The 26,108-nt window shown below is 40.7% G+C and overlaps 1 protein-coding gene across 1 annotated transcript in view; it reads left to right on the top strand.

The window, feature by feature from the left end:
- MAU2 (MAU2 sister chromatid cohesion factor) overlaps nucleotides 1-25,900 on the top strand; it is a 43,745-nt gene extending 17,845 nt beyond the window's left edge. Inside the window, exons 10-19 of the mRNA XM_073661051.1 lie at nucleotides 1,690-1,793; nucleotides 1,879-1,956; nucleotides 3,820-3,885; nucleotides 4,243-4,326; nucleotides 6,975-7,024; nucleotides 9,779-9,856; nucleotides 10,257-10,368; nucleotides 11,789-11,879; nucleotides 13,939-14,066; nucleotides 17,255-25,900. Of these exons, the coding sequence (XP_073517152.1) occupies nucleotides 1,690-1,793; nucleotides 1,879-1,956; nucleotides 3,820-3,885; nucleotides 4,243-4,326; nucleotides 6,975-7,024; nucleotides 9,779-9,856; nucleotides 10,257-10,368; nucleotides 11,789-11,879; nucleotides 13,939-14,066; nucleotides 17,255-17,329 (866 nt within the window). The 3' untranslated portion in view covers nucleotides 17,330-25,900. The remainder of the gene's footprint in view (nucleotides 1-1,689; nucleotides 1,794-1,878; nucleotides 1,957-3,819; nucleotides 3,886-4,242; nucleotides 4,327-6,974; nucleotides 7,025-9,778; nucleotides 9,857-10,256; nucleotides 10,369-11,788; nucleotides 11,880-13,938; nucleotides 14,067-17,254) is intronic.
- Nucleotides 25,901-26,108: the final 208 nt, after the last annotated feature.

Genomic DNA, 26,108 nt, shown 5'->3' on the forward strand with positions numbered 1-26,108 from the left:
GCGTATCCAGGAGATATTTTTGAGTTTGAGTCGGCAGGAAGTGGAAAGGGCTTGGATATGTGGTTTGAAGGAGAGATCAGTGTCAAGGGTTACCCCAAGGCTGCGAGCTTCTGTTACTGGGGAGAGTGGGCAGTCATTGACTTTGATGGATGTCAGGTGGGGGAAAGATGATGAATTCAGTTTTATCCATGTTAAGTTTTATAAATCTAGCAGAGAAGAAGGATGAAATAGTGGACAGACATAGTGGGATTTTGGTTAGTAAGGAGTTGATATCAGGTCCAGAGAGGTAGATCTGTGTCGTCAGCATACCAGATAGTGTTGCAATGCTTCCCAGCTACCGGGAGAAAATGAAGTTATTTCCTGCTGGAAGCTGCTGGCTTTCAATCATAGTGGTGGTACAGGTAGTGATTAGTCATGGCTCACATCTCCATTCACCATACTGTGAGCAGCGACTTTAAGCACAACACAGCAGCTTGACCACGTGCTTAGCACAGATGCACTGCAGAACTGTCAATGAAATTTCTGGGGCATGCTTACAGCCGCCTCTCACAGTATAGTGTACAGTGACTGTAATCACTCCCTGTACTACCCCTATGACTGAAAGCTGTTGATTTTCTTCTGGTGGCCTCCCAGCTTTGGAACGCTACCTACCCGCCTTAACCCTAAATCTGCAAGAGGTAGCATGAATCGGAGTCTGGCTGGGTGATTGCAGCCAGCTATTATTCACTCTGACACACTGCAGCGTTTTAGAGAAAACCTAGTCCGAGAATCTGGCCGGACACTATAAAGAGAGGCCTGACTAGTCCGCTGCAGCTCTTCCTTGCCCTCCTCCAGTTGATTGAAAGATCTTGGGTAGCATACTGCATAGGACTAATCAGGTCTCCCTAATTTCCTGGCTGGCTTTTCAAACTATATTTTGTCTGAAATACTTTCGCTTTTTTGTGTACCACATTCCTTGTCTGCGCTCACACAACCAGGCTCTGATCCATGCAGCCCATGGCTCAAGGAGCTGAATCAAATGACATGTTCCCATTTAAAGGCTAATAAACAAGACCATTCTGTATAGCTAGCAAGCCTATGCCATAATACAAGAAGTCTGCACAGCTCTTGCGTATGCTTCAGGAGTGCCATTCCCTCTGCCATATTGGCTCTTTGACTCTGCATTCTGTTCAGGAGGTGGTGTTTCTATGGGAGAATACTGCAATACTTTATATCATGTTAGAGCCAGAGTTTTTTTTTTAACTAATACAAAATTAGTCAAAGGCTTTGTTTGTGAGCAGCTGGAGACCTACAAATGGTATAGTAAAGGTCTGAATTGCCACTTGTTGCAGAGCTGTACACATGGGCATGCATGAACCCTAACTTTATCATTCATAGTGCTGTTCATTGTAGTAAGGAGTAATGGCATCTGCCTCTTCTCACCTTGCAAGAAAAGAATCATTCTTCAGTAACAGAATTGCGTACTTAGATGTATGTGCCAAACTTCAATGAAGAAAATAGTTTTTCCTCCATTACAAGTTTGTGCTCAAAACCTAAAACTCTGCTATGCCTTAAAAATACTTGGCCATGCTTGGTGCCAGTGTCTTCTGTACAGCTAGCCACCAGTTAACGCCTACAGTTCATCCATTACACAGCTGCAATGCACCACAGACTGCCTAACATATTTGCTTTTACACCTTTCTGTTGCAGTGTTGGATAGCAGCCCAATCTTATCCTCCTTCCAAGTAATTCTGCTGGAGCACATAATCATGTGCCGCCTGGTCACGGGCCACAAAGCCACAGCCTTACAAGAGGTAAAGGATGAAATACGGAGGCTTGCAATCATTCTTTGACACTAGTCATATCACAACTGCTTTATTTTGTTTTGTTTCCTTCTAGATCTCTCAAGTCTGTCAGTTATGTCAGCAGTCACCCAGGCTTTTTTCTAACCATGCAGCCCAACTACACACACTGCTGGTAAGTAAGGGCAACTTACGGCTTTCTTTAAATGTTCATGTTAATCCATTGGCATGTTCATTGTAGAAATACTGCCAAATGGACCTGCAGCCTCAGATTTTCTATTTGGGAAGGCATTTTCGCAAATGGATATTTAACATTCCGTGAACAATTTTTCTTCCATAAATGATACAGTGAGCAGTATCCTCTGTTTGGTCTAACATATGCGTTTTTACCACACAGTGCTAAACTGTATGATTGCAGCTTATTGGTAACGACTGAAACTTACTGCCGACCGGGCAGTAGCAGACATTGAGATAGTTAAGTATCCATTTGTGGTTATGCCTCCCCCAAATTATCAAAAATCTAATAAAAAATTTTAAACTATATAGTGCACTATAAATACAGGTGCATCTCACTAAATTAGAATATCATCAAAAAGTTACTTTATTTCAGTTTTTCAATACAAAAAGTGAAACTCGTATATAGAGTCATTACAAACAGAGTGATCTATTTCAAGTGTTTATTTCTGTTAATGTTGATGATTATGGATTACAGCCAATGAAAGCACAAAAGTCATTATCTCAGTAAATTAGAATACTTTATAACAGCTTGAAAAATGATTTTAAAATCCGAAATGTTGGGTAAATGCACTGAATACTTGGCCGGGGCTCCTTTTGCATCAATTACTGCATCAATACGGCGTGGCATGGAGGCGATCAGCCTGAGGCACTGCTGAGGTGTTATGGAAGCCCAGGTTGCTTTGATAGCAGCCTTCAGCTTGTCTGGGTTGTTGGGTCTGGTGTCTCTCATCTTCCTCTTGACAATACTCCTTAGATTCTCTATGGGGTTAAGGTCAGGAGAGTTTTCTGGCCAATCAAGCACAGTGATACTGTTGTTTTTAAACCAGGTATTGGTACTTTTGGCAATGTGGACAGGTGCCAAGTCCTGCTGGAGAATGAAATTTCCATCTCCAAAAAGCTTGTCGGCAGAGGGAAGCATGAAGTGCTCTAAAATTTCCTGGTAGACGGCTGTGCTGACTTTGGTCTGGATAAAACACAGTGGACCTACACCAGCAGATGACATGGCTCCCCAAACCATCACAGATTGTGGAAACTTCACACTAGACCTCAAGCAGCTTGGATTGTGTGCCTCTCCACTCTTCCTCCAGACTCTGGGACCTTCATTTCCAACTGAAAATTGGCACTCTGGGACCTTGTGGAGTGTGTCAATGACTGCCTTCTGGACATCTGTCAAGTCAGCAGTCTTCCCCATGATTGTGGAGCCTACTGAAACAGACTATGGGCCCTTTTTAAAGTCTTAGGAAGCCATTGCGGGTGTCTTTTGGTAATTATTCTAATTTACTGAGATAATGACTTTTGTGTTTTCAGTGGCTGTAAGCCATAATCATCAACATTAACAGAAATAAACACTTGAAATAGATCACTCTGTCTGTAATGACTATATATAATATATGAGTTTCACTTTTTCTATTGAAGAACTGAAATAAATTAACTTTTTGATGATATTCTAATCTAGTGAGAAGCACCTGTATAAACATATTTTAAAATGTATCTTATTTTTTTTTTTTAAGCCAACATGTACACATTGAGTATTTGAGGGTTTTTTTTTAACCTTTTATTACCTTTATATTCTACTTTTCCTCTGATTGTTCCACTCTTGGTTTTGGCTTACAAATACTGCTGTAATAAAGTCACCAACCAAATACTCAACGTTTGCACACGTTGCCTTATACATTTTATATATTTTTTTTATAAAATGTGTTTTCTTTTCTTTACTCTGTATACAGTAACTGCATTAGGCTTTCCTTTAGTATGATTATCAATATTTCCGATGACTGCAACCACATTTTGTTTTCCACAGGGTTTATATTGCATCTCTGTGAACTGTATGGATAATGCAGAGGCACAGTTCACGACAGCACTGAGGGTGAGTATAGTTTCGCCACATGAACATTATCATGATTCTGACCAGATTCCAAGATTTCTGTGGATATAGATCTCATCTAATTTTAATCAAAAGCGCGAACACACAGGTTTTTTTTCTCACTGATGACTTTAGGAATTTAGGAAGAAAGGGAAAAAAAAAAGTCCTGTCGTATCACAGAACATGACGCGCCTATAGGTCCACACTGCCGATCTATATACATTGCCATGTGCTTAAGTATGCTGTGTGTGCAGCATGGGCTTCTTTTTGCTGTTGTAACATGTATACTAATATTTTATAAATATATATCAAATTTCCTGTCAAGACTGCTTTTATTGTAGATTTTTCATTTCTTTACAGCTAACCACACACCAAGAGTTATGGACGTTTATAGTGACAAACCTGGCGAGTGTTTATATTCGGGAAGGAAACAGACATCAAGAGGTGAATAGTCTGAAAAGCAATAACACCTTTTATATTGCAACTCTATATCCTTCATAGACTAGACTTCATTTTGACACTTATAACCCCTTTACAACATATGTATACTTGCACCATATGTTGTGTCCCTGCCTTTGTGAGCCTGCATATGATGGCTGATTAAATGTGCCTCTAGCAGAGCTCCTTCTGTGGTTGTTAAATCCCGCTGTCAATATCTGACAGCGGCATTTAACACGTGACGGCAGCGGGGGGCGGGGCGCTTTATTCCACGCTCCCGTCGGCACTCCCATGACATAATCGTGGGGCGCCGATGGGTTGTCATGACAGCCGGGGGATCTGCTTCATTACGATCCTCCTGATGCACTGCTATGTATAGAACAAGCGATGGCACGATTTGCAGCTTCAAGTCCCCTAAAGCGACTATTAAATACAGTGAAAAAGCTTTTAAAAAATAAACACCCTTTTTTTTTTGCCCATTAAAAGTAAAAAAAAAAAAAAAATACACTCTTCGTATCGCTGCGTTTGTAAAAGTCCAGTCTATCAAAATATAAAATCCGATCTTAAAACGGTGTAACAAGGAAAAAATCAAAACACTTTTTTTGGCCACCACAACATTGCAATAAACTGTGATGGGAGGTGATCAAAACATCATATCTACCCCAAAATGGTATCAGAAAATTGTCAGCTCAGGGTGTGAAAAATAAGCCTTCACATAGCCCCAAACTCAGAAAAATGAAACCATTACTGTTCTTGGAAAATAGTGACAAAAGCAAAAAAAACAATCCCTTATACGGCCATATTGACGGTAAAATATAAAAGTTATGGCTCTTGAAAGAAGGGTAGGAAACGGAATCCGAAAAATGGCAATGTCATGAAGGGGTTAATCAGTACTACTTGGTGTAGACTTTCACATCCAGATAAACCACTTTAGGAGGAAATTCACTTTTTTATGGTGGCCAGACAAAAGAACTTCTATAGACTGCCATTGAATTACAGCTTGCCTATAAGTAAGATAAATATTATAGCTGTGTTTTAATCCGCAATTAAACTTCAATAGTGTTTTATACATGCTCACTCTAGTCGTCCAAAACCTTTGGAATTGTGCACAAACTTGTAAGTGCGGTTTTGTCTCCCTACTAAAATATATAACCAGAGAGTGAATAAAGAGTAAATGATAAGAGCGCTTATAATTTGTCAGGTTTCTGTTCCATGGTCCGAATAAAAGTGTGCTTTATTTGACCCAGGATATAAGTTACATACATCAGGGAGGGAAAAAAAAATGATGCCAGTGTGGACAGTACCAAATGTACTTTACAACACACTGGTACTTTAAAGCAAAATCGGTCACTAGATTTCTCAATACATACTGCATACATAATTATAATTGCTCTTTAAGGCGGTGTGCCCACGATGTGTTTTTTTTAAGTGTTTCCGCAGTGGCAATTCCGCCGCGGAAACGCTTAGTAGAAGGTCTGCTATGTTCCCTAACAATAATCCGCATGTGCTGTGCACATGCTGCGGATTATCATTGCGGAAAAATCCGCAGCACTACCATTAATTTTGCGTAATCGCGGCGTTTTCACCGCCATTGACTTGCATTGGACGGCATGACATCCGCATGACTACATGTGCACATGCAGATATTAAGCGATTCAATGTGCGGATGGTACCCGGGTCTGGAGAAGAGGAGACTCTCCTCCAGACCCGGGTACCATAGAACCTTTAAAAAAAAAAAAAAAGAATTTGAAATAAAAAATAAACATGTATACTCCCCTTCTGATGGCCCCCGCCCCCGGTCTCCTCAGCGATGCTTCCTGGCTCCCCGGCTGCTCGGGATGGTCTAAAAGGACCTTCCATGACGTCATTTAGTCATGTGACAGGTCACGCTACCGCTGACGTCGACGGTCGCGTGACCCGTCACATGACTAAATGACGTCATGGAAGGTCCTTTTAGACCACCGCGAGCTGCCCAACACACCGGACGTACCGGAGAAGAAGACCGGGGGCCATCAGAAGGTGAGTAAAATTTTTTATTTTTTACCATTCTTTTTAACTATTAACTTGGTCACACTATATAAACCAATGCCGGTTGCATGGATTTATATAGTGTGACCAAGTTGTCAAGCACTTTTCCAAATGATTCTAAAATCGCTTGGAAAAGCGCTTGTCAACCCACATGCGAAATCGCATGTGAAAAACGCGGAACATCTGCTTGTCCCTGGCTGGAAATGCGCATGTAAAATACGCATGCAGAATCCGGAAATGCAGAAACGCGCATTTCTGCATCGTGGGTACTTAGCCTTAGTTCTGGTGAGGCTGGGGTAATTGCTTTAAAATCCATGTGAAATTGAATGTCTAATTCTATTTGGACTAGATGGTTGCTTCAGAGGGTGCTCTGTATTGAGCTTCTGGTGAGATGAGGACCTATACTGGACAAGTAGAGGGGTCAACTGCTGTTTCTCTGCCCTTACAGTGGATACATAAGACAGATATGGTTATGATACAGCGCTAGTAGCTGAAGTCTGAGGTCTTGCTCCAGCTTTTGCTACTAGCAAGTCCTTTTTAAATGACAACACTTTAGTATTTTTTTATTCTGTATTCACACATTTTAAAATCACATTTGCAAATTTGTGTAATTTTTTTTCATGCAGCTTTATAGTTTACTGGAAAGAATTAACCCAGATCATAATTTCCCAGTGAGGTAAGACAATGTTATTTTTTTTTCTTTTAATAAACAGTTTTAATATTTTTTTAACAATGTTATAAGCAAGTATTAGAATCTGTAAGATGTCTTTATTAGAGAAATATGCTGCTTCTTCCATCTCCCAGCACTGATCATTCACTCTCAAACTGCTCCAATCTGTCTACAGATCTGCCTTCAGTAAGGGATCAAATTACACCTACTGTCTATAAAACTATCCTGAGAGGGGGGAAAGCTAGAGGGGAAACAAAAGCCAAATGGTACAGGAAACTCATGAGATTTCTAGTGCAGAGGAAACACTGCTAAAAAGGCAGAATACGAGTCATGTAATGACCAGAAAAGGTGTTCTTCCTCATGTCCACATAGGATAGCTTATTCTGAAGTCACCTGAAATGATAAATACACTTTTTAAAGGGGTTGTGCAGGCAAGATTAACATTTTACCAGTGGCTTGGTATATTAAAAAATAACAAAGCTTTACTTACCACTCCTGCACTTATCTGGATCCAGCACAGACTCTGTGGTCTGAGTTTACAAGGGAAGGAAGTCAATAAAGAGGTTGTGTCAATGATCTGTTATCGGTTATACCCCTAGATACAATCTACCCACTAATCCATTACCGGGTATCCCAAACCACCAGGGCTGTGGAGTCGGTAAGCCAAACCTCCGACTCCTCAATTTCCATGACTCCGACTCCCTCATACATGGCTCATGTGTAAGTGATAAATTTACTGTAGCACAGATTCATCTCAGCTAAAAGTCTAGACCCTTAGATCAGGAATAGGACAGACATTTATAGGACATCTCATAACTTTCCCAAATTCTTATGGAAAAATATTCCCCACAAACTGCATTGAACTACTGTACCCAATTTATTATATATTTTAGGAGTCGGCGTTGGTCCATTTTATACTGACTCCACGACTGACTCCACAGCCCTGCAAACCACCTTGGAAAGAGTAGAAGGTTCAATACAGGAAAAGCTCAAATCATATAAGGAAAGTACTCAAGAACCAATATATATAAAATTTGTAACAATGTTTTATTAAATATAAAAATAGATAAAATACAAAACTCACAGTAAAAGTAACAGTGGGAAACCACAATATGGCAGAACTAGCCCACAATATGGAATTGTGTATTAAGTAAATGCTACAATTTCCACATAGCCAGGAGCAGTGATCACATAAAGACCAAAATTCAAACACACTAAAGGTGACCTGCAGAACAATCCGCTAACCCTGGCCCATGAATGAAAACTAAATAGTCAAAAAAAAAGAAATACAATACCTATTTGTGAGCAGTGCTGCCTGCCCCTATGCACGTTTGGTGTAAGCCTTCATCTGGGGGCCAACTGACATACACCATTCTATATTGTGGGCTATTGCTGCCATCTTGTGGTTTCCCACTGTTACTTTTATTGTGATTTTTGTATTTTATCTATTTTTGTATTTAATAAAATAGTGTTCCAAATTTGATACATCTTGGTTCTTGAGTACTTGTATGATTTAAGGGAAGGAAGTCGTCACCGTTCAGTAGCAGGACCGCTGTGGCCTACGATTGACTGACTGCTGCTGGTCAGGTTGCTTCAGCTGCCAATCACCGGCCGCAGCGGTTCAGCTGTTGCCATATCAGTAACATTAACCTTTTCTGTCTAAAATCAGTTCATAGAGCAAATTTCGCTGGATCCATTTAAGTGCCGGTTGGTGAGTGTAGCTTTGTTGCCCCCTGTAAAATTATAATTTCGCCTGGACAAAACCTTTTTTGATTTCTGTCCAAAACTATTACATAATTTCTCCCACTGTGTGTGTGGAGTGTTAGCATTCATGCGGGAAAGCCCAGAATGTTGACAGCAATTATAGCACCAGTGCCAGTTAACCCTCTTTCCTTTGTTTTCCTTTAGTAAATTATGTCAATCAACTGTATCAATAAATGTATGCATTCTTATCCAAATGATGTGTACTTAGTGTTAAAGGAAATCACCGTATTTTTGCTACCTCAGCTGAGACCAGCATAATGTAGGAAAAGAGACCCTGATTCCAGCAATGTTTTACTTAGTTTACTGGGTGCAGCAGTTGTGACATAATCCGAGTTTTTAAATGTAGCAGAGCTCAGAAAGCGAACCCCACCACATCTTTCAAGGTACACTGTTTACTGCTTATCACTGGAAGGGGCATGGTCTGACCAGGAGGTTATACTGAATCCTTTCTTGGGGTATGTGCACACGATGCAGAAATGCTCAGGATTTTTTCCTGAGCATTTCTGCATCTCCCTGGCAGGAAAAAACGCATGCGGATTGTACATGCGGTTTCCTGCCAGGGACATGCGGATGTGAAGCGGTCTTCACTTTCATTTCCGCATGCGGGTTGACAAGCGCTTCCCAAGCGATTTTAGCATCACTTGGAAAGTGCTTGTCAACTTGGTCACACTATATAAATCCATGCAACCGGCATGTAGATTAGCAGAAGTGGCATGCTGGCCTCCGCTGCCAATGAATGCCCAGTTGGGAAGCTCTTTACTAATCACATACAGCCTGTGCAGTGGCACATTTGCTTAAAATCGAAATCATTCTGGATACAAACCTTTTTTTTTTTTTCTTTTTTTTTTTAATTATTAACCCTTTCAAGTAAATCTATGCTGTGTTAGAGATGGATAAACAGATCCGGAAGAGCTAGAGAAGTAACATCCGCAGATTCTAAACCTGTTTCTGGTTATTGAAGCTACCACATAACATCATTTCTCTTCACTCCTTTAGCTCACATTGTCTCCGTGCTGCTGCTTTCTATATACGGGGACTCTTTTCTTTCTTTCAAGGCAGATACAATGAAGCAAAGTAAGTGGCTTTTTTATTTGTTTTTTAATCTGTTGTCTAGTTAGCAGTCCCCCCCCCCACCCCCCCCACCCCCCCCGGGAAGCCTTATATTTTTCATTTTGCTAGTTGTTAATCCCCGGTCGTGTTGCAAGGCTTGTTACTGGGTCTGACATTGACCTATAGGGCAGCTACCTCTCATAGGTGGTACTTGTGGGGGTAAAGTCGTTCATGAGACTTTCTTTCTGAGAACTACTTGGCATAGTTTCAACAGTAATTCCTGTCTCTGTATGTCTGTATATTTCATACCTGTTTTACCATACAACATGGCTGGGTCTTGCAATGTGTGGCACACAGCCATATGATATAGATAAAACTATGTTAAACCTGTTAACTATATGTTAAATGATTCTTTATATTACAGACGATTTCTGCGAGAAACTTTAAAGATGTCAAATGCTGAGGATCTGAATCGACTCACGGCGTGCTCTTTGGTGCTTCTTGGCCACATCTTCTATGTACTAGGAAATCACAGGGTACGATTATATACAGTGTATAAGCTTGCTAATTATTTTATCTAGGTTTTTATATTGCATACATTCAAGGGGTTCTCCAGCTTTTTTGATTTAACCTTACCTGGCAAGCCCCAAATACGCATAGGCTTCATAGATGTCAACCATAAGTTTCTTCATAAATATGATTTTCATTAAAGGGAACCTGTCACCTCAGAAAACGCTGTTAATTTGCATGTAAATAGCATTACAGTGCTTCCTGACCACCTTACTGAAAGATGCAACTACTGGGAGAAAATTATATTTTCCCCATATCCCATGACTGCACCACCTGAGAGAGGGTATCTGCCCATTGAGGACAGGAAACCTACTGAATAAAAGGTCGGTACCTCTCCTCCATATCAATCTTGGTTTCCTGTCCTTGAAGGAACCAGATAAGGAGGATATAAAGGTGTTACAAGCGGTCATCCCTCCCTAAGGTTTGTTCTATATAAATGTCTCAGGTGGTGCTGTCATAGGAGAAGGGGAAAAATTTTAGTTACTTACTGATAACAGCAGGATTTTATAGAGCCCATAACAGCACCCTTATATACCCTCCCTTTTATCACTGGTTGGTGTACACTACATATGGGGTGTATAGTTAGAGATGTTTGATTGGTGATGGTTGTATTAATAACTGTCTTGAGGTCCTCTCATGCTCTGAAACCCAACTGATGTAGTGGAGAGGTACCACCCTTTTATTCAGTAGGTTTCCTGTCCTTGATGGGTGGATACCCTCTCTCAGGTGGTGCTGTCATGTGCTCTGTAAAATCCCGTTACCTTTAAGTAACATTTTCTTTCCCAGTAGCCTGCTGCTTTCAGTCATTAAGGCATGGGCAAAGCAGGTTCAGTCACCGCTCACTATACTGTGAGCAGCAGCTGTAAGCACCAACCTGCAGTTTGACTTCCTTTTATGCATAGATGTGCTGTGTTCCAGGACATGCCTGCAGCCTCCGCTCAGTTTGAAGAGTGGTGACTGAGCTGCTCCGTGCATACTCCCAGAACTGAAAGCCGCTGGCTCCCAGGAGGAAATAAGTCCATTTTCATGCTTTAGATGCACTTTCAGTACAGCAACCAGGCAGCATTTTAAGGCTATATCTGCGGGTAAATATAATTTTCCGAGGTGACAGGTTCCCTTTAAATGTAATGTACTTTACAGCCAACATATAGATTTCATACCACAGCATCATTGCATAATTTGTCCACACTGTCACGTGAGTGTTCATAAAGTGCCCATGGCTATGGGGGCAGGAAGTTCTTAATATTTATTTTAATTGCGACGAACTGGTGAAATACCTAGTCTTGTCCTGAAGTAGTCCTCTATCACTCCTTTGATTAGACCCACCGTTATTCTGAAGTTGGCTTTACTTGTACTGCAGTCTATAATTTTCAAATGTACCATCAGGAGAGCAACAATATGGTGGTTCCAGCCATGCAGCTTGCGAGCAAGATTCCAGATATGTCTGTACAGCTCTGGTCGTCTGCACTGCTTAGAGGTGAGGTTAACCCTTCATTGTTCTTGTAGTCATACCTTCAGCTTTTGTTTCTTTTTTAAATTTAGTGAGTTTGCTTTAGCGTATGTTCTACTATGACCTGGTAGCCATTTCTTTGGAGATGCAGAAGATGGTTAATCAGTTATGTATAAAGCTGATTGACTTTCTGCCAGCAATTTTTTCCAGGTCGGGTAATTTAAATCATTGGGGGTATTTATTGGTGTTATTCCAAATATAAAATGGTCTAGACAATAATGTACATTTTTATAACCTGAATATTGAGAAATACAGTGGCTTGTGAAAGTATTCACCCCCTTGGCTTTTTACCTATTTTGTTACATTACGAGGCATAAATTAAACTTGGGATCAAATAACTAAAAATTGTCACGTGCATATGTATTCACCCCTTTTGCTATGAAGCCCCTAAAAATTTGTGGTGCAAACCATTCCCCTCATAAGTCACATGCTTAGTGAAAGGAAGTCTACCTGTATGCAATCTAAGTGTCATATGGTCTGTCAGTATATACACACCTTTTCTGAAAGGTCACAGAGGCTGCAACACCATTAAGCAAAGAGGCACTACTAACCAAACACCATGAATGTGCCAAAAGACATGTGAGAGACTCACCAAACGTATGGAGGAAGGTGCTGTAGTCAGGTGAGACCAAAGTTTAACTTTTGAACAGCCAATCACAGCAATCGTATTTGCGAGGAGGGGGGGGGCACGACAGGATGACGACAGCATCGGAACTTTTTTTTTTTTAATCGGATAAATTTTTATTAACGAAATTCAAATAAAAAGAGTCCAGACATTACAATGTCCAACAAGGTCACATATTTTCAATTCCAGCGCATCCCCTCCCTCCCCTCCCTTATAAAAACATCAACAGCCAATACTCAGAAGTGCATCCTCCTTTTGGGATCATCGTCTCCGCACCCACGGTGTCCACAATGCATTGAATGTTTTTTCCCTTTTTTATTTTGACATAAATACCTTTTTCCATATTTACAATAAAGTCTGTCTAAAAACTTCTTGTATTGTCGGCGGTTCTTCATTTATCCAATGCCTGGCTATTAATTTATGTGCAATGTATCACAACCTAGCTATCGCCAATTTGAACTGATTTTGAATCTGGATCTCCTCCACATAACCTAAAATACAAACCTCAGGATCCCTCTCAATTCTACCGTCATACACTCCCTCTATAGTGTTAATAACTGCTGTCCAGTATGAGTCCAGTCTGGAGCACTGCCACAACATATGTAAAATCCCGGCCCCATCAGCCTGACAACGAAGGCATTAAGAAGTCTCTCAGTCCTGCCCTATATAGGTGCCGGAACTTTAATGTGATCACCGCGACTCCTTGAGCAGTACTACCTTGAGAAGTAAGCAAAAATCCCAGTGGCAAAATGTGGAAAACTCAGACTTATCCAAAGCAACTTGCAGCTGTAATTGCCGCAAAAGGAGGCTCTACAAAGTACTGACTTTAGGGGGGGGGATAGTTATGCACACTGAAGTTTTCAGTTACTTTGTCCTATTTGTTTGCACAATGAAAAGAAAACCAAATGTTCACAGTTGTAGGCATGTTCTTTACATGAACTGATGCAAACTCTCAAAATAACCAGTGAAATTCCAGGTTGTGAGGTAGCAAAACGCAAAAAATGCCAAGGGAGTGAATACTTTCTCAAGCCACTGTACATACAAGGCCTATTGCACATGGACGAAGTGCTGTGATTAAAAAGATGTGCCAAAAAGTGTACGCTAGCTGTAATTGTGGGGCAAATGTAACGTATTGTCATTTGTGTAAATGAGCTCTGCTGTGATTTATGGATAGACTTTATCATTCACAGTCTGCAGGAGGTTCCTTTCCCAAGGTTTAACAGTATTCTATATATTGAATTAACCCTTTTATTTTGCTAGAACATGTTGATGGCGGAGGGTGCAGGAGTGGTTACCATTAATTTCAGTGGAAAAACAAAGCCATTCTTTGTTAGAATTTCAGGAGCGAATAGCTTTACATGAATGTGTCTTCATGTTAAATTATTATTTTTTTACATACAGACCTGAATAAAGCGTGTGGAAATACAATTGATGCCCACGAGGCTGCACAGATGCACCAAAACTTCTCCCAACAGCTGCTACAGGACCACATAGAAGCCTGCAGTCTTCCAGAACACAATCTCACAACGGTTAGTGTTTTGTTAGCATATCCATTAATAAAGGAGTTTTCTTCATTTTTTTTTTTCTTTTTTTTTAAGCAGTGGTCTCTCATTAGGAAATGCGCTCTGTTTCATATGTGTGGGATTAACCCCCTAGGACCATGGCCGATCGAGAGTGAAAGGGTGCATTACTGTTTTAGTGCTGCATTCCATTCCCTTTTTTTATTTACAGAGCACCTAGGTCATCTCTGAGATATATTACAAAGTTGCTTATTTTCATGTGTACTATTCAATTTTTTTAACTAAAAATTAAAACAGCGGTTACTCTTTAAGCTTTATGCTTCATGGAATAACTATTAATTGGACCTACTGTTTACTAAGCAGCAGACCAGATATGTTGTATTTGGATTCATCAGTGATGGAAGCTGATTGTGTAGTGGGGTCCACTCATCCGCCAGTTACTGGAGCAGAACTAGGATTGTTCAAATTAAGCAACATCTTTTTATCCCCCTCTTATATTTACGTCATATGTCGTGTCCCTGACTTTGATGCGGGCTCACACACTGATTTAATCAGCCATCAAAAGCCTCTTAACAGCCGCAGGTGGACCTGAGATCCACCCATGGATGTTAACCAGTTAAATCCCACTGTCAATCACTGACACAGGCATTTAACATGCGCAGATAGAAAGTGCATCATTGACCCCACCCATCGGCGCACCCGTCATGTGATCGTGGAGCGCCGATGGGTCTTCAGCAGACCACTGGCTGTCATGACGACCGATGCCTGTCATCACGATCCTCCTGTGATCGCCAGGCTGTGGCCTGCATTCATGAGTGATTTCTGCTATGTACAGCTAAGGTAATCAGATGATCGCGGCTTCAAATCTTCTAAGGAGACTATTAAATACAGTAACAAGTGCTTCATGTTTTAAGAAATAAAACAAACAAGCTCAAATCACCCCCCTTTATCCTATTAAAAAATAAAAAAAATACATATTTGGTATTGCTGTTGTTCAGAAATGTCCTATCTATCAAAATATAAAATAAATTAATCTTATCGATTAACGAGAAAAAAATCAAAATGCCAGTTACATTTTTTGGGTTGCCGCAATAAAATGCAATAAGAAGTGATCAAAACATCGTATCTACCCCAAAATGGTATCAGTAAAAACGTCAGCTCAGGGCCAAATAATAAGCCCTCACCCAGCCCCAGATCCTGAAAAATCAGAATGTTATGGGTCTCGGAAAATGGCGACAAGCAATTAATATTTTTTTGACAAATTTCTGAATTCTTTTTCACAACTTAAATATATATTTTATTTTATATTTACCTTGTTCATTAAATGTGAAAACAGACCTGGCAATATGATTCCCCAGATGAGTACGCAGATACCAGACATACAGTTTTATGGTGTGTGGGTTGTTTTTTTTTTATGTTTGGTATCTGCATACTTGTACTCACCTGGGGAATCGTATTGCGAGGTCAGTTTTCGCGTTTAGTGAACATGGTAAATAAACCTTTTTAAAAAAAATTGTAGAATTGCACTTTTTTTTTTTGGGAATTTTCACCACACTTGGATTTTTTTCCCCGTTTTCCAGTATATTATATGGTAAAATGAATGGTGTCATTCAAAAGTACAACTCGTCGTGCAAAAAACAAGCCTCATTTGGCTATACGGCCAGAAAAATGAAAAAAAAAAAAAAAAAAAAATGATGACTCTTGGAAAAAGCGGAGGGAAAAAACTGAAAATCAGCCAGGGGTACAGCAGAGGTTCATTAAGAGTCTTGTGAGCGATTCTTGGGGACCTTGTTTAACCCTTTTCCAACCCATGACGTCTTAGTACGCACATTTGCGTACCCCCGGTTCAGTGAGGGCTGCTGCGCTGAGCCCTCACTGAACCGAGCACATGTCAGCTGATTCTTACAGCTGACATGTGTCCGCAACAGCCGCGGGTGGAATCGCGATCCACCCGCGGCTGTTAACATGTTAAATACCGCTGTCAATCTCCGACAGCGGCATTTAACGCGCACTTCCGGGTTGCGCGTCATAAGCCCCGCCCATCGGCGACCCCGTCACGTGATCGCGGGTCGCCGATGGGCGTGCATGACAACCCAGGGTCTGCAGCAGACGCCTGTGGTTGTCATGATCTGGTCGCTATGAGCGCCACCTAGTGGTCGGCGCTCATAGCACAGGACCATTTCTGCTGCATGCAGGGGATCTGCTCGTCCTCTGTATGTAGCAGAGACGATCAGACAACTGCTGCTTCTAGTCTCCTATGGAGACTATTGAAGCATGCAGTAAGTGAAAAAAAAATGTTTTTAAAAAAAGTTTAAATCACCCCCCTTTCGCCCCATTCAATATAAAAAAAAAAAAAAAAACACATACACATATTTGGTATCGCCACGTTCAGAATCGCCCGATCTATCAATATAAAAAAAGAATTAATCCGATCGGTAAACGGTGTAACGAGAAAAAAATTCTAAACGCCAGAATTACGTTTTTTGGTCGCCGCAAAATTGCTATAAAATGCAATAACGGGCGATCAAAACATCGGATCTACCCCAAAATGTTATCAATAAAAACGTCAGCCCAGCGCGCAAAAAATAAGCCCTCACCCAGCCCCAGATCATGAAAAATGGAGATGCTACAGGTCTCGGAAAATGGCGCTTTTTTTTTTTTAGTTTTTTTTTTTTACCAAATTTTGGAATTTTTTTTTCACCACTTTTAAATATAAAATAACCTATACATGTTTGGTGTCTACGAACGCGTAATGACCTGTAGAATAAGAATAGCAGGTCAGTTTTAGCATTCAGTGAACGTGGTAAAAAAATAAATAAAAAACAACTGTGGTATTGCACTTTTTTTGCAATTTTACCGCACTTGGAATTTTTTTCCCGTACACGATATGGTAAAACTAGTAATGGCGTTGAAAAGTACAACTCGTCCCGCAAAAAATAAGCCCTCACACAGCCATATTGTCCAAAAAATAAAAACGCTATGGCTCTGGGAACAAGGGGAGCAAAAAACGAAAAAGCAAAAACGACAAAACCCAAGGTTGCGAAGGGGTTAAAAATGTTTTGCATATGTGATGGAAGTGGTTCTCTTTTTGCCATAATACTTCAGAGCCTGTGATGAGGTACAGCCTTTTTAGTGGTGTGTTGTTGTTTTTTTTCTTTGAATTTGAGTACTTTAACTGATATTTGTTTCCTCTGCAGTGGACAGATGGGTCGCCACCTGTACAGTTTCAGGCTCAGAATGGACCTACTACCAGCCTGGCTAGCCTCTTGTGAAGATAGTCCTTAAGTATACAATGGACAGACACAGTACTCACTGTAGAGGATTCTTCTCTGCATCCAAAACTGTGGAGGGTTTACAACTGCAAGTAAATGCACAGTGCATTTGACGCCTATGGTAGTGTCGAGAGGATGTTGTGTCCTGGACATGCCAACAGGATGGAAAGGAGCTTTGTCCTCCGTGCAGTGACTCCGCAACTTGGAGACCAATCAATCCACATGCTGCAAAATTTTGACACTCCCTTGCCTGCAAGTAATATTTGCCCCCTCCCCATGTGTACGGTGCGTGGAAAAGGTCAAGCTTTCCCTACAGCACGATAAGGGGTTAAATTACCTTGGAACAATATTTTTGTGCTATATTTAATATCTGCCTTCAGCTTTGTTTCCCTCTACTGAATAGATTTAACAGAGAAGGGCATTTTTTAAATTTTTATATCCATAAATATATATATATATAATACTTAAGTTTATCAATGTTTTAAAACTTTTCTGCACACAAAAAATGCGGTTTTGTTGGGGTAGGGGAGGTTTATTCTTTCCCTCTATCATACCCCCTTTTGGATAAATTATATTTTCACGGGAATGGTTTTGATATTTGATATAGTTTTATAGGCACGCATTACACAGCCCCTCGATGAAACAAAGAGGTGGCCAAAGGATTAGCCATTATGTCTTGTGACTTAAGTAATTTAAACTCATCGAGGCCTGTCCTCTTTTAATTATCATGTAATATTTTACATTTATTTTATTTATCATGCTTATAATTATCCATGAAATGTTTAAATTTATTTTTCAAGCCCTTATGTTCTCCCTGTCCCCCCACAAATATTATTGTTTAGTTATTGTGTTTCCAAAGCTCATATACCCTGGCACAGTGACTCCTGCTTGTTAAAGGGAACCTTTCACCAAAAATGGCGCTGTTAACCTGCAGGTAACGCATGTTAACAGCGTTATGCTGCCCAGCGCCTGCACACAGCCGAATGCAACAGGGAGAAAATGAACTTTATTCTCCCCCCTGCATTCGAATTCACTCACGTGGTGTGGGGGCAGCGCCGGTTCAGTCACCACTGAGTATATAGTGCAGCCTCTGTAATCGTGCCCCCAACACTGACTGACAGCCAGCCGCAATGCAGAGCGAGTGTCAGTCTGCCGGGGGCACGGTTATAGCGGCCGCTCTGTATACTCAGAGCGGTGACTGAACCGGCACTGCCTCCATGACTGAAAACCAAATGCTGGCGGGGAGAATAAAAGTTCATTGTCTCCCTGCTGCATTCGGCTGCGTTCAGGCACCGGGCAGCATATTAACGCTATTAACCTGCAGATTATCCGCATATGTGCAGGTTAACAGCGTTATTTTTGGTGACGGGTTCCCTTTAAATTCAGTGTATCATTAGGACTGTGTTGTATTACTCTGCTAAAGGGATTGTCCAGGATTAGAAAAATGTGGCTGCTTTCTTCCAGAAACTACGCCAACCCTGACCATTCCCTTAATTGGATGAGAGCTGCAATACCGGACACAATCCATACACAGGTGTTGGCCAGTTTCTGTATGAATCAAATATGTTTTTTTACTCCATTACAGCTTAGAAAAGGGAACCTGTCACCATGAAAAAGTGCAGTCCAAGTTGCATGCACCATGTTAAAGAGCAGGGGTTGGTGAGCAGATTGATATATAGTTTTGTGAGAAAATAGTCAGTATCAGGCTATGTGCCCACAATGCAGAAATGCTCCGGATTTTTCCTGAGCGTTTCTGCATCTTACTGGCAGAAAAAAACTCATGCGGATTGTACATGCGGTTTCCTGCCAGGGACATGCGGAAGTGAAGCGTTCTTCACTTTCATTTCCGCATGCAGGTTGACAAGCGCTTTCCAAGCGATTTTAGCATCACTTGGAAAGTGCTTGACAACTTGGTCACACTATATAAATCCATGCAAAAGGCCTGGATTTATATAGTGTGACCAAAAGAATGGTAAAAAAAATCTATCTATAGTTACCTTCTGATGGCCCCCGCAGTCTTGCTTCGCTCCGTCCTGGCTGCTGGCAGATCGCGATACACTGAAGGACCTGCCGTCACATGACTATGACGTCAGCGCAGGTCCTTCAGTCCACCGCCATCTGCTGGCATGGGAGGACGAGCGCAGCTGGGGCCATCAGAAGGTAAATATAACATTTATTTTTTATTTTATTCTTTTTTTCACAGGTTCTATGGTACCCAGGTCCAGAGGAGAGTCTCCTGTCCTCCAGACCCGGGTACCATCTGCACATTGAAACGCGTGGAATTCGCATCTACATATACAGTGATGTGGAATCCATGCGTTTCAGTGCAAGTCAATGGCAAAAACGCAGCACTTCCGCAAAATAATTGGTAGTGCTGCGTTTTTTTCCGCAATGATAATGCGCAGCGGAAATCTCCGCAGCATGTGCACAGCACATGCGGATTATCATTGGGGGACATGGCAGGCCTTCTACCATGCGTTTTTTAAGCGTTTTTGCAGCTGCGGAAACGCTTAAAAAACGCATCGTGGGCACACAGCCTCAGGGCTGTGGAGTCGGTAAGCCAAACCTTCGACTCCGACTCCTAAATTTCCATGACACCAACTCCGACTCCCTCATACATGGCTCATGTGTAAGTGATAAATTTACTGCAGCACAGATTCATCTCAGCTAAAAGTCTAGACCCTTAGATCAGGAATAGGACAGACATTTATAGGACATCTCATAACTTTCCCAGACTCTTATGGAAAAATATTCCCCACAAACTGCATTGAACTACTGTACCCAATTTATTATATATTTTAGGAGTCTGAGTCGGTCCATTTTATACAGACTTCAACTCCACCAAAATGGACACCTACACGACTCCGGTCAGTATAACCTATGTTTTCATCATTTAATCCTCTGGTCTTTGTGGGATTTTAGGTCCAGTGGGCAGTCCTATCAGTGACTGACAGCTTTCTTATATAATTGTGCATACAGAGACAATTGTCAATCACTGATGGGACTGCCCACTGGACTGAAAATCCCAGAAAGAGCAGAGGATTAAAAGATGAAAACACAGGTTATACTGAGACTTTACACACAAAACTATATATCAATCTACACTACTTCCCCTGCTGTATATTATGGTGCCTGCAGATTGGACTGCATCTTCATGGTGACAGGTTCCCTTTAAACCAACTTTATGTTACTTGTACAATGAAATACGGGATAAAATGGGCACTTTTCACAGTAGTATATAATGCAATGATGATTGCAGTCACTCATATATTTATTTTCTTTTAATGAAGATGGTAACATGATAGCAATTACGGTGTATCCTTTTACAACTGTACCTCCAGTTTTTGGCACATTTTATGAAGGACATGTCTTTTTAAACTATGCTGAACTCCGCCTGTTCTGATGCCATTTATTTGACAGGTGTTATTTCCAACAATAATCCAGTGTTGATCTACATTGATATTGAGTAACCATGCAAATATTTAGCTTTACCTTTTTTGTATTGTACCAATTTTTTCTTTTTCTGCATTCATACCCAGAGCTGAGGCATCATTTTGACTATATACCTACACTACAAAGACATTCATGTTGTAACAGGAAGTAGAATTCATTGGAGCTTTGGATGTGACTGAAGAAAAAAAATATCTCCTACAATATGTAGATTTTTTTTTTGTTGTGATTTTCATAAAACCAAATGTGTTGAATAGATTTTAATGGTACAGACCATTACCGTGAATTAAAGGGCAATTCCCATCTTTAGGAGTTATCACTAATCCACTGTGGCCTCACCAAGACCAGGGCTGTGAAATGCTCCATCATGAATGAGCTCTCTATTGGACACTCTATTCACTCTATGGGACTGCCGGAATGAGTACAGCACTCTGCGTTTTCTGCTAGTCCCATACAGAGAGAATGGGAGCGGTGATGCACATGCCTGGCCAATATTCCAGGTAGGGCTCTGTGTAGCCCCCCGTTCTCTGGATTGGTAAGGGTCTCAGCGGTCGGACCCCCTCCAATCAGCAAGTTGCCACTTTATCCTATGGATTGGTTATAACATTTAAAGGTGGCAAAAAGCCTTTAACGTGCCTTTAATGACAGCTTTAGGTACTTTTTAGATTGTAATTAATCCCATACATACACTGCTTTACTGCATTATTTATTACAGCTGCGTCTATTATAAACCATTAGACAATCCCACCTTTTTAAATCCATGTCAATTCAGAATTAAGAGATTTTTACTGGCTAACTTGACTTCCCAAAATCATTTTCGGCACATTCCCAGGAACAGCCACTGTAGACTTTTTTTAAACTTTTTTTCTAGAATAAAATGTGACTGCAGTATTTTAACAAGTTTGACTGTATTGCATTATTTTTAATTTAACTTATGGGTGGTAATGTCAATTTCCAGGATAGTGTTACTGTACAGTGTCTGTAAATACAATCCCCGATTAAGGCCGGGGTCCCACTAGCGTATGGCATCCGATGCGATATGCTAATGACATTCAGCTCCCACTTTGCTGCAAGCAGGAGCCGAATGTCAGTGCTCCGATCCTCTAGCCTCTGTTGCTGGCGTCGGCAGGTATTGCACTGCACTCGGGTGATATCTGATCCGAATGCATCATGCTGTGATTTGTTTCCAGTCCGATCACAATCCAATCGGTGCTGGGGGAAAAAAAGCCACTGAGCACACACTCATGGGATTAAATTGGTCCGAATGCAATTTGACTTTTTATCGGATTGCATTCGCCCGATTTAATCGCAAATGAGAGCGAGCCCTAAATGGCAGAATCAGCAGACACTGCTGGTGTTCTTGCTGTGGCTAGACACCTTAGATTTTGCACATTGGCTGAATTTGCTTATTTCTATGGGACCAACAACTCTTACCTGTTGCTAGATGTCGGGTGGGAAAGAAGGATTGGGCATGTTTGATTTCAACATGCCTGATTGTTTTGGTCTGTCAGCTGCATATTCCTCTCTTCCCATTGAAAACACATACATGTTTGGGTGAGCTTGCTTGTGTAATGGAGGAATAACGATCTGATAAACTTTCTTGGGTGTATGGCCACCTTTTCAGTTATAGTTACCTTGGAGAGTGATCAGGAAGACCTTCCTTAAGTGAGGCATACACTTTAGTCCACAATATAGCGTCTTGACAAACCTGTCCCAATCCTTTTTATAGGACTCTGGATTTAAAGTTGGCAGCTTATAAAAGTTTAGTCCTAAGAGAGTTGCTAATAGTCACTAATGGGCATACATGTTTGTTGATGTTCTCAGAACTAGAAATATGAGACCTTGACCAGACACCTTTCTGAATGTGTGTGTATTGCCTGTGTGAACGGGGTGCTGAGCTCTTGTATGGGTGGATCAATATTAATACTCGGTGGCTAGGAAGTGTGTAGAGTTTGCTGATGAAGGTGTGAGAGGATGTTTCTGTTCTGTCGTCTTATTTACTATCATCCATAAAGTTTGGGATATGTTCCGATGGGGTAGGTCACAAGATACTGTCTAGGTGTTAACCTCAGCTGTCACATTTTATGCCTATGTACATAAAGTAGACTACTGTATATAAAACATTTTTTCATAGGAAATGTATTTTTATAAATTCCTCTTTTATTAGTTACTAATTTTCTTCATAAGAGATCTTACCTTACTGGACTTCACTTTTTGGGTTTGTGATTAATATTGCTGAAGCAGAGTGTAGAATCTTACAGTAAGCATGCAAGCTCTCACGTCTCTATCCTCGGAATGGTAGAGCGTTCCTCTGTGGATAGAATAGGTATAGGTGACATGTAGATCAGATGTTTCAGCTTGGGTAAGGATGCACTTCTTGCCTATAACAGATCTGTTTGCCAATATGTGCAGTCTGAAGATTTCTAAAACACTGCTTCATTACAGGGAATAGTGATGTTTTATTTTACCAACAGTAAAGCAGAAGATAATTGCTAAATTTAATATGTGTAAATGGCCACCTCGAACCAATCTAAACTAACCCACTAATCTGTATGGGAGCGTGTCTATTCTCTGCTGATACCATATATTAGAGGTAAATTAAAAAGATCAGGCATGTTGAAATCAGCATGCCTAATTTGTTGTCATGGGAGATTATCTGCTGAGGTATCTGGTAACAGTTTACTTAAAACACATGCATACGCAGCCGAACTGAGCATGCATGTGTATGGGCGGAGGTTGGGGCTATGGAGGAATAGCTATTGGCTCATTAGGCTGACTGCTTAAGGAAGTTGTCCACTACTATATAAATTGCTCACAATGTATTTAAACTGTGGAGAGAAGTCTTTTTGTAATTCCCTTGCTTGTTCTTTATTGCCTGTGAGTGGCGCTATCGCTGGCCGCTCACAGGCATCACGTGTCCCCCGGCTGCAGTTGGCTCTGACATCCGCTGATGTCACATCAAGTTCCGGCTGCAGTCGGGCGTGACCCAGTGATGCGTTCCCCCTGATTGATGGGCTATGGGTGGGGTTTCTCCACTCGTCACACCCAGCATCCACCATGTGCTTTCCCTCTCCTACATTCATTGGGAAAGCGCTCGGTGGATGCTGGGCTTTGACGAGTGGGGGAAACTTCGCCCACAGCCCATCAATCAGGGGGAGCGCGTCACTGGCTCACACCCGACTTGACATCAGCGGATGCTAGAGGAGGCTGCAGTCGGGGTCACGATGCCTGTGAGCAGCCAGCGATAGCGCCGCTCACAGGCAATAAAGAATAAGCAAGGTAATTACGAAAAGACTTCTCTTTTAAATACATTGGGGGGCATTTTATATAGTAGTGGACAACCTCTTTAAGGTAGTTACTTGTAAGCATGGGATATTGTCAGATCCAACTTATTTTAGGATCATCTGCTGTTGGCATAGACATCTGATTGTTGGCAGATTCTTATATATCTCATGTCTTTGGCCAAGCCAACAGATATTTTAGTTGGTCTGATTGGTCAGAAATCACATTAGGCCACACGTGCATAGATTGAAGATTCAATGGGTTCAAATCAGTTTGGGTGCAATGGCTATGTCCGCTTTTAAGACATTAATTTATAAGACAAACAGGATAGATAGTAGATCCTTAATCATTGGCTATGACTGAGAATTTGCAGTGAATTTGAAACGCGTAGGCTTTTTTTAAAACCATTTTTTTCTTTACAAATATGCTTTTTATGAAGATTAAATACATTTTGGCTTTTATAACATTTTCTATTGGAGCTCGATCTACGATCTATCCCCTTTGTCTGCTGATATGAAATCCAGCCCACTGATCCGTACACTAGTATCAGCTGCAGAAAGACCACCAGCTTATTTTTTGTTTTGAACGGTGAGCTGTATATATATATTTTTTACATGCATTTAAACAGAGATGTTAGCCGCTTTGAAGCTTAAAGCCATTTTTCTGAGTATGTGGATTTGGCCAAGTTCGTTGTCCAGAGTTCCAGAATTATAGTAAGGCTTCGTTCACACATTAAGTATCTTACATCAGAAAGCGAAAACCAGGAGTGGAACAATCAGAGGAAAAGTATAATAGAAACAAGTCACCACTTCTGTATTTATCACCCACTCCTGGTTTTGGCTTACAAATACGGAGATAAAATAATGACCAAATACTGAACGTGTGAATGTGGCCTAATGGCCATACCTCATTATCAGAGCCTTTGAAAATATTTTCCGAACCACTAAAGCTTTTTTGTGAGTTAACAGTGACTTTTTTTAGCTGAAAATGTTGTACTTTCATTATGTTTCTTAATCACACTTACATAAATGGTGCTCTGTACATCTTAAAAATAAAACATTTTTAGATTCAAATTGACATTTTTTTTATACTGTAAAAGATATTCTAGACCTCACCTCAGAATTATGACTGACACCAAAAGTCGAGCCCAGCGTTAAAGCTTAAATGCACATTTTATAGTCATGATTATATTAAAGAATTACATGTGCAGAATGTTTATTGAAGTGTATCCCCGGGCATATTCTCCTGTTGACCTGTCATGGTGCATTGAGAATTGCAACTGCACATTTGGCGTTACAGCTGGTGAGGCACCCATAAGATGTCCAGCCAATATTGTGCAGAAGTCCTATTTTAATTTTAGGAGCCGTGCATTGTAATAGTACCGCTCAGCGTGCAGTTGCATCTGTCTACACCCAGTTTCCTTGTAAACTGATCCAGTCAGGGAACAATTTGACTCTTCAAAGTTATCACACAAAACTTGCCTCCAAGTAATGGCATTGTATGAAACTTGCAGATGGATGACCCCTTTTTGGGGCTGCCTGGAAGATTTTATTTGGTTCAGCAGGTCATTTTCTGTTTTTAAGTGCAATTTACACCCTTTTTGTACTCTAAACCACAGAACACCAACAAACAGAAATGACAGGGAGTAACCTAATACAGTCATAACGTGGAATGATAATGAACTGTTATTCTTATTTAATAAAACCTCATCTATCCCTCAAGTTTCTGTACACTTTGCATTTGTTTTAATTTAGTTCTATTATGGAATGAAAACTATATTTTCTTCTGTAGATAGTGTAAAGATGTTTGTATAGAAAATAAAGATTAAGTTGTATCTTTCATTTGCCTACATGTCTACTTATTTAGCAGTCTGAGAAAAACACCAAAAACAAGCAAAATACCCAAATAACTGGAAGTAAATGGATAGATCTCAGTGCAAAAATAATAATAAATAATAAAGGGTATTTAGTAAACATAATTTTGATCAAAATAATGTAAAAGCTGTCCCGCCACGTCACGGCAACCCTTATGGGACAGTCCTAACTCT

This window comes from Phyllobates terribilis, unplaced genomic scaffold (assembly GCF_046119375.1).
Source record: "Phyllobates terribilis strain yellow unplaced genomic scaffold, ASM4611937v1 Scaffold_1__5_contigs__length_1240528914, whole genome shotgun sequence".
In the NCBI taxonomy this organism is placed as follows: Eukaryota; Metazoa; Chordata; class Amphibia; order Anura; family Dendrobatidae; genus Phyllobates; species Phyllobates terribilis.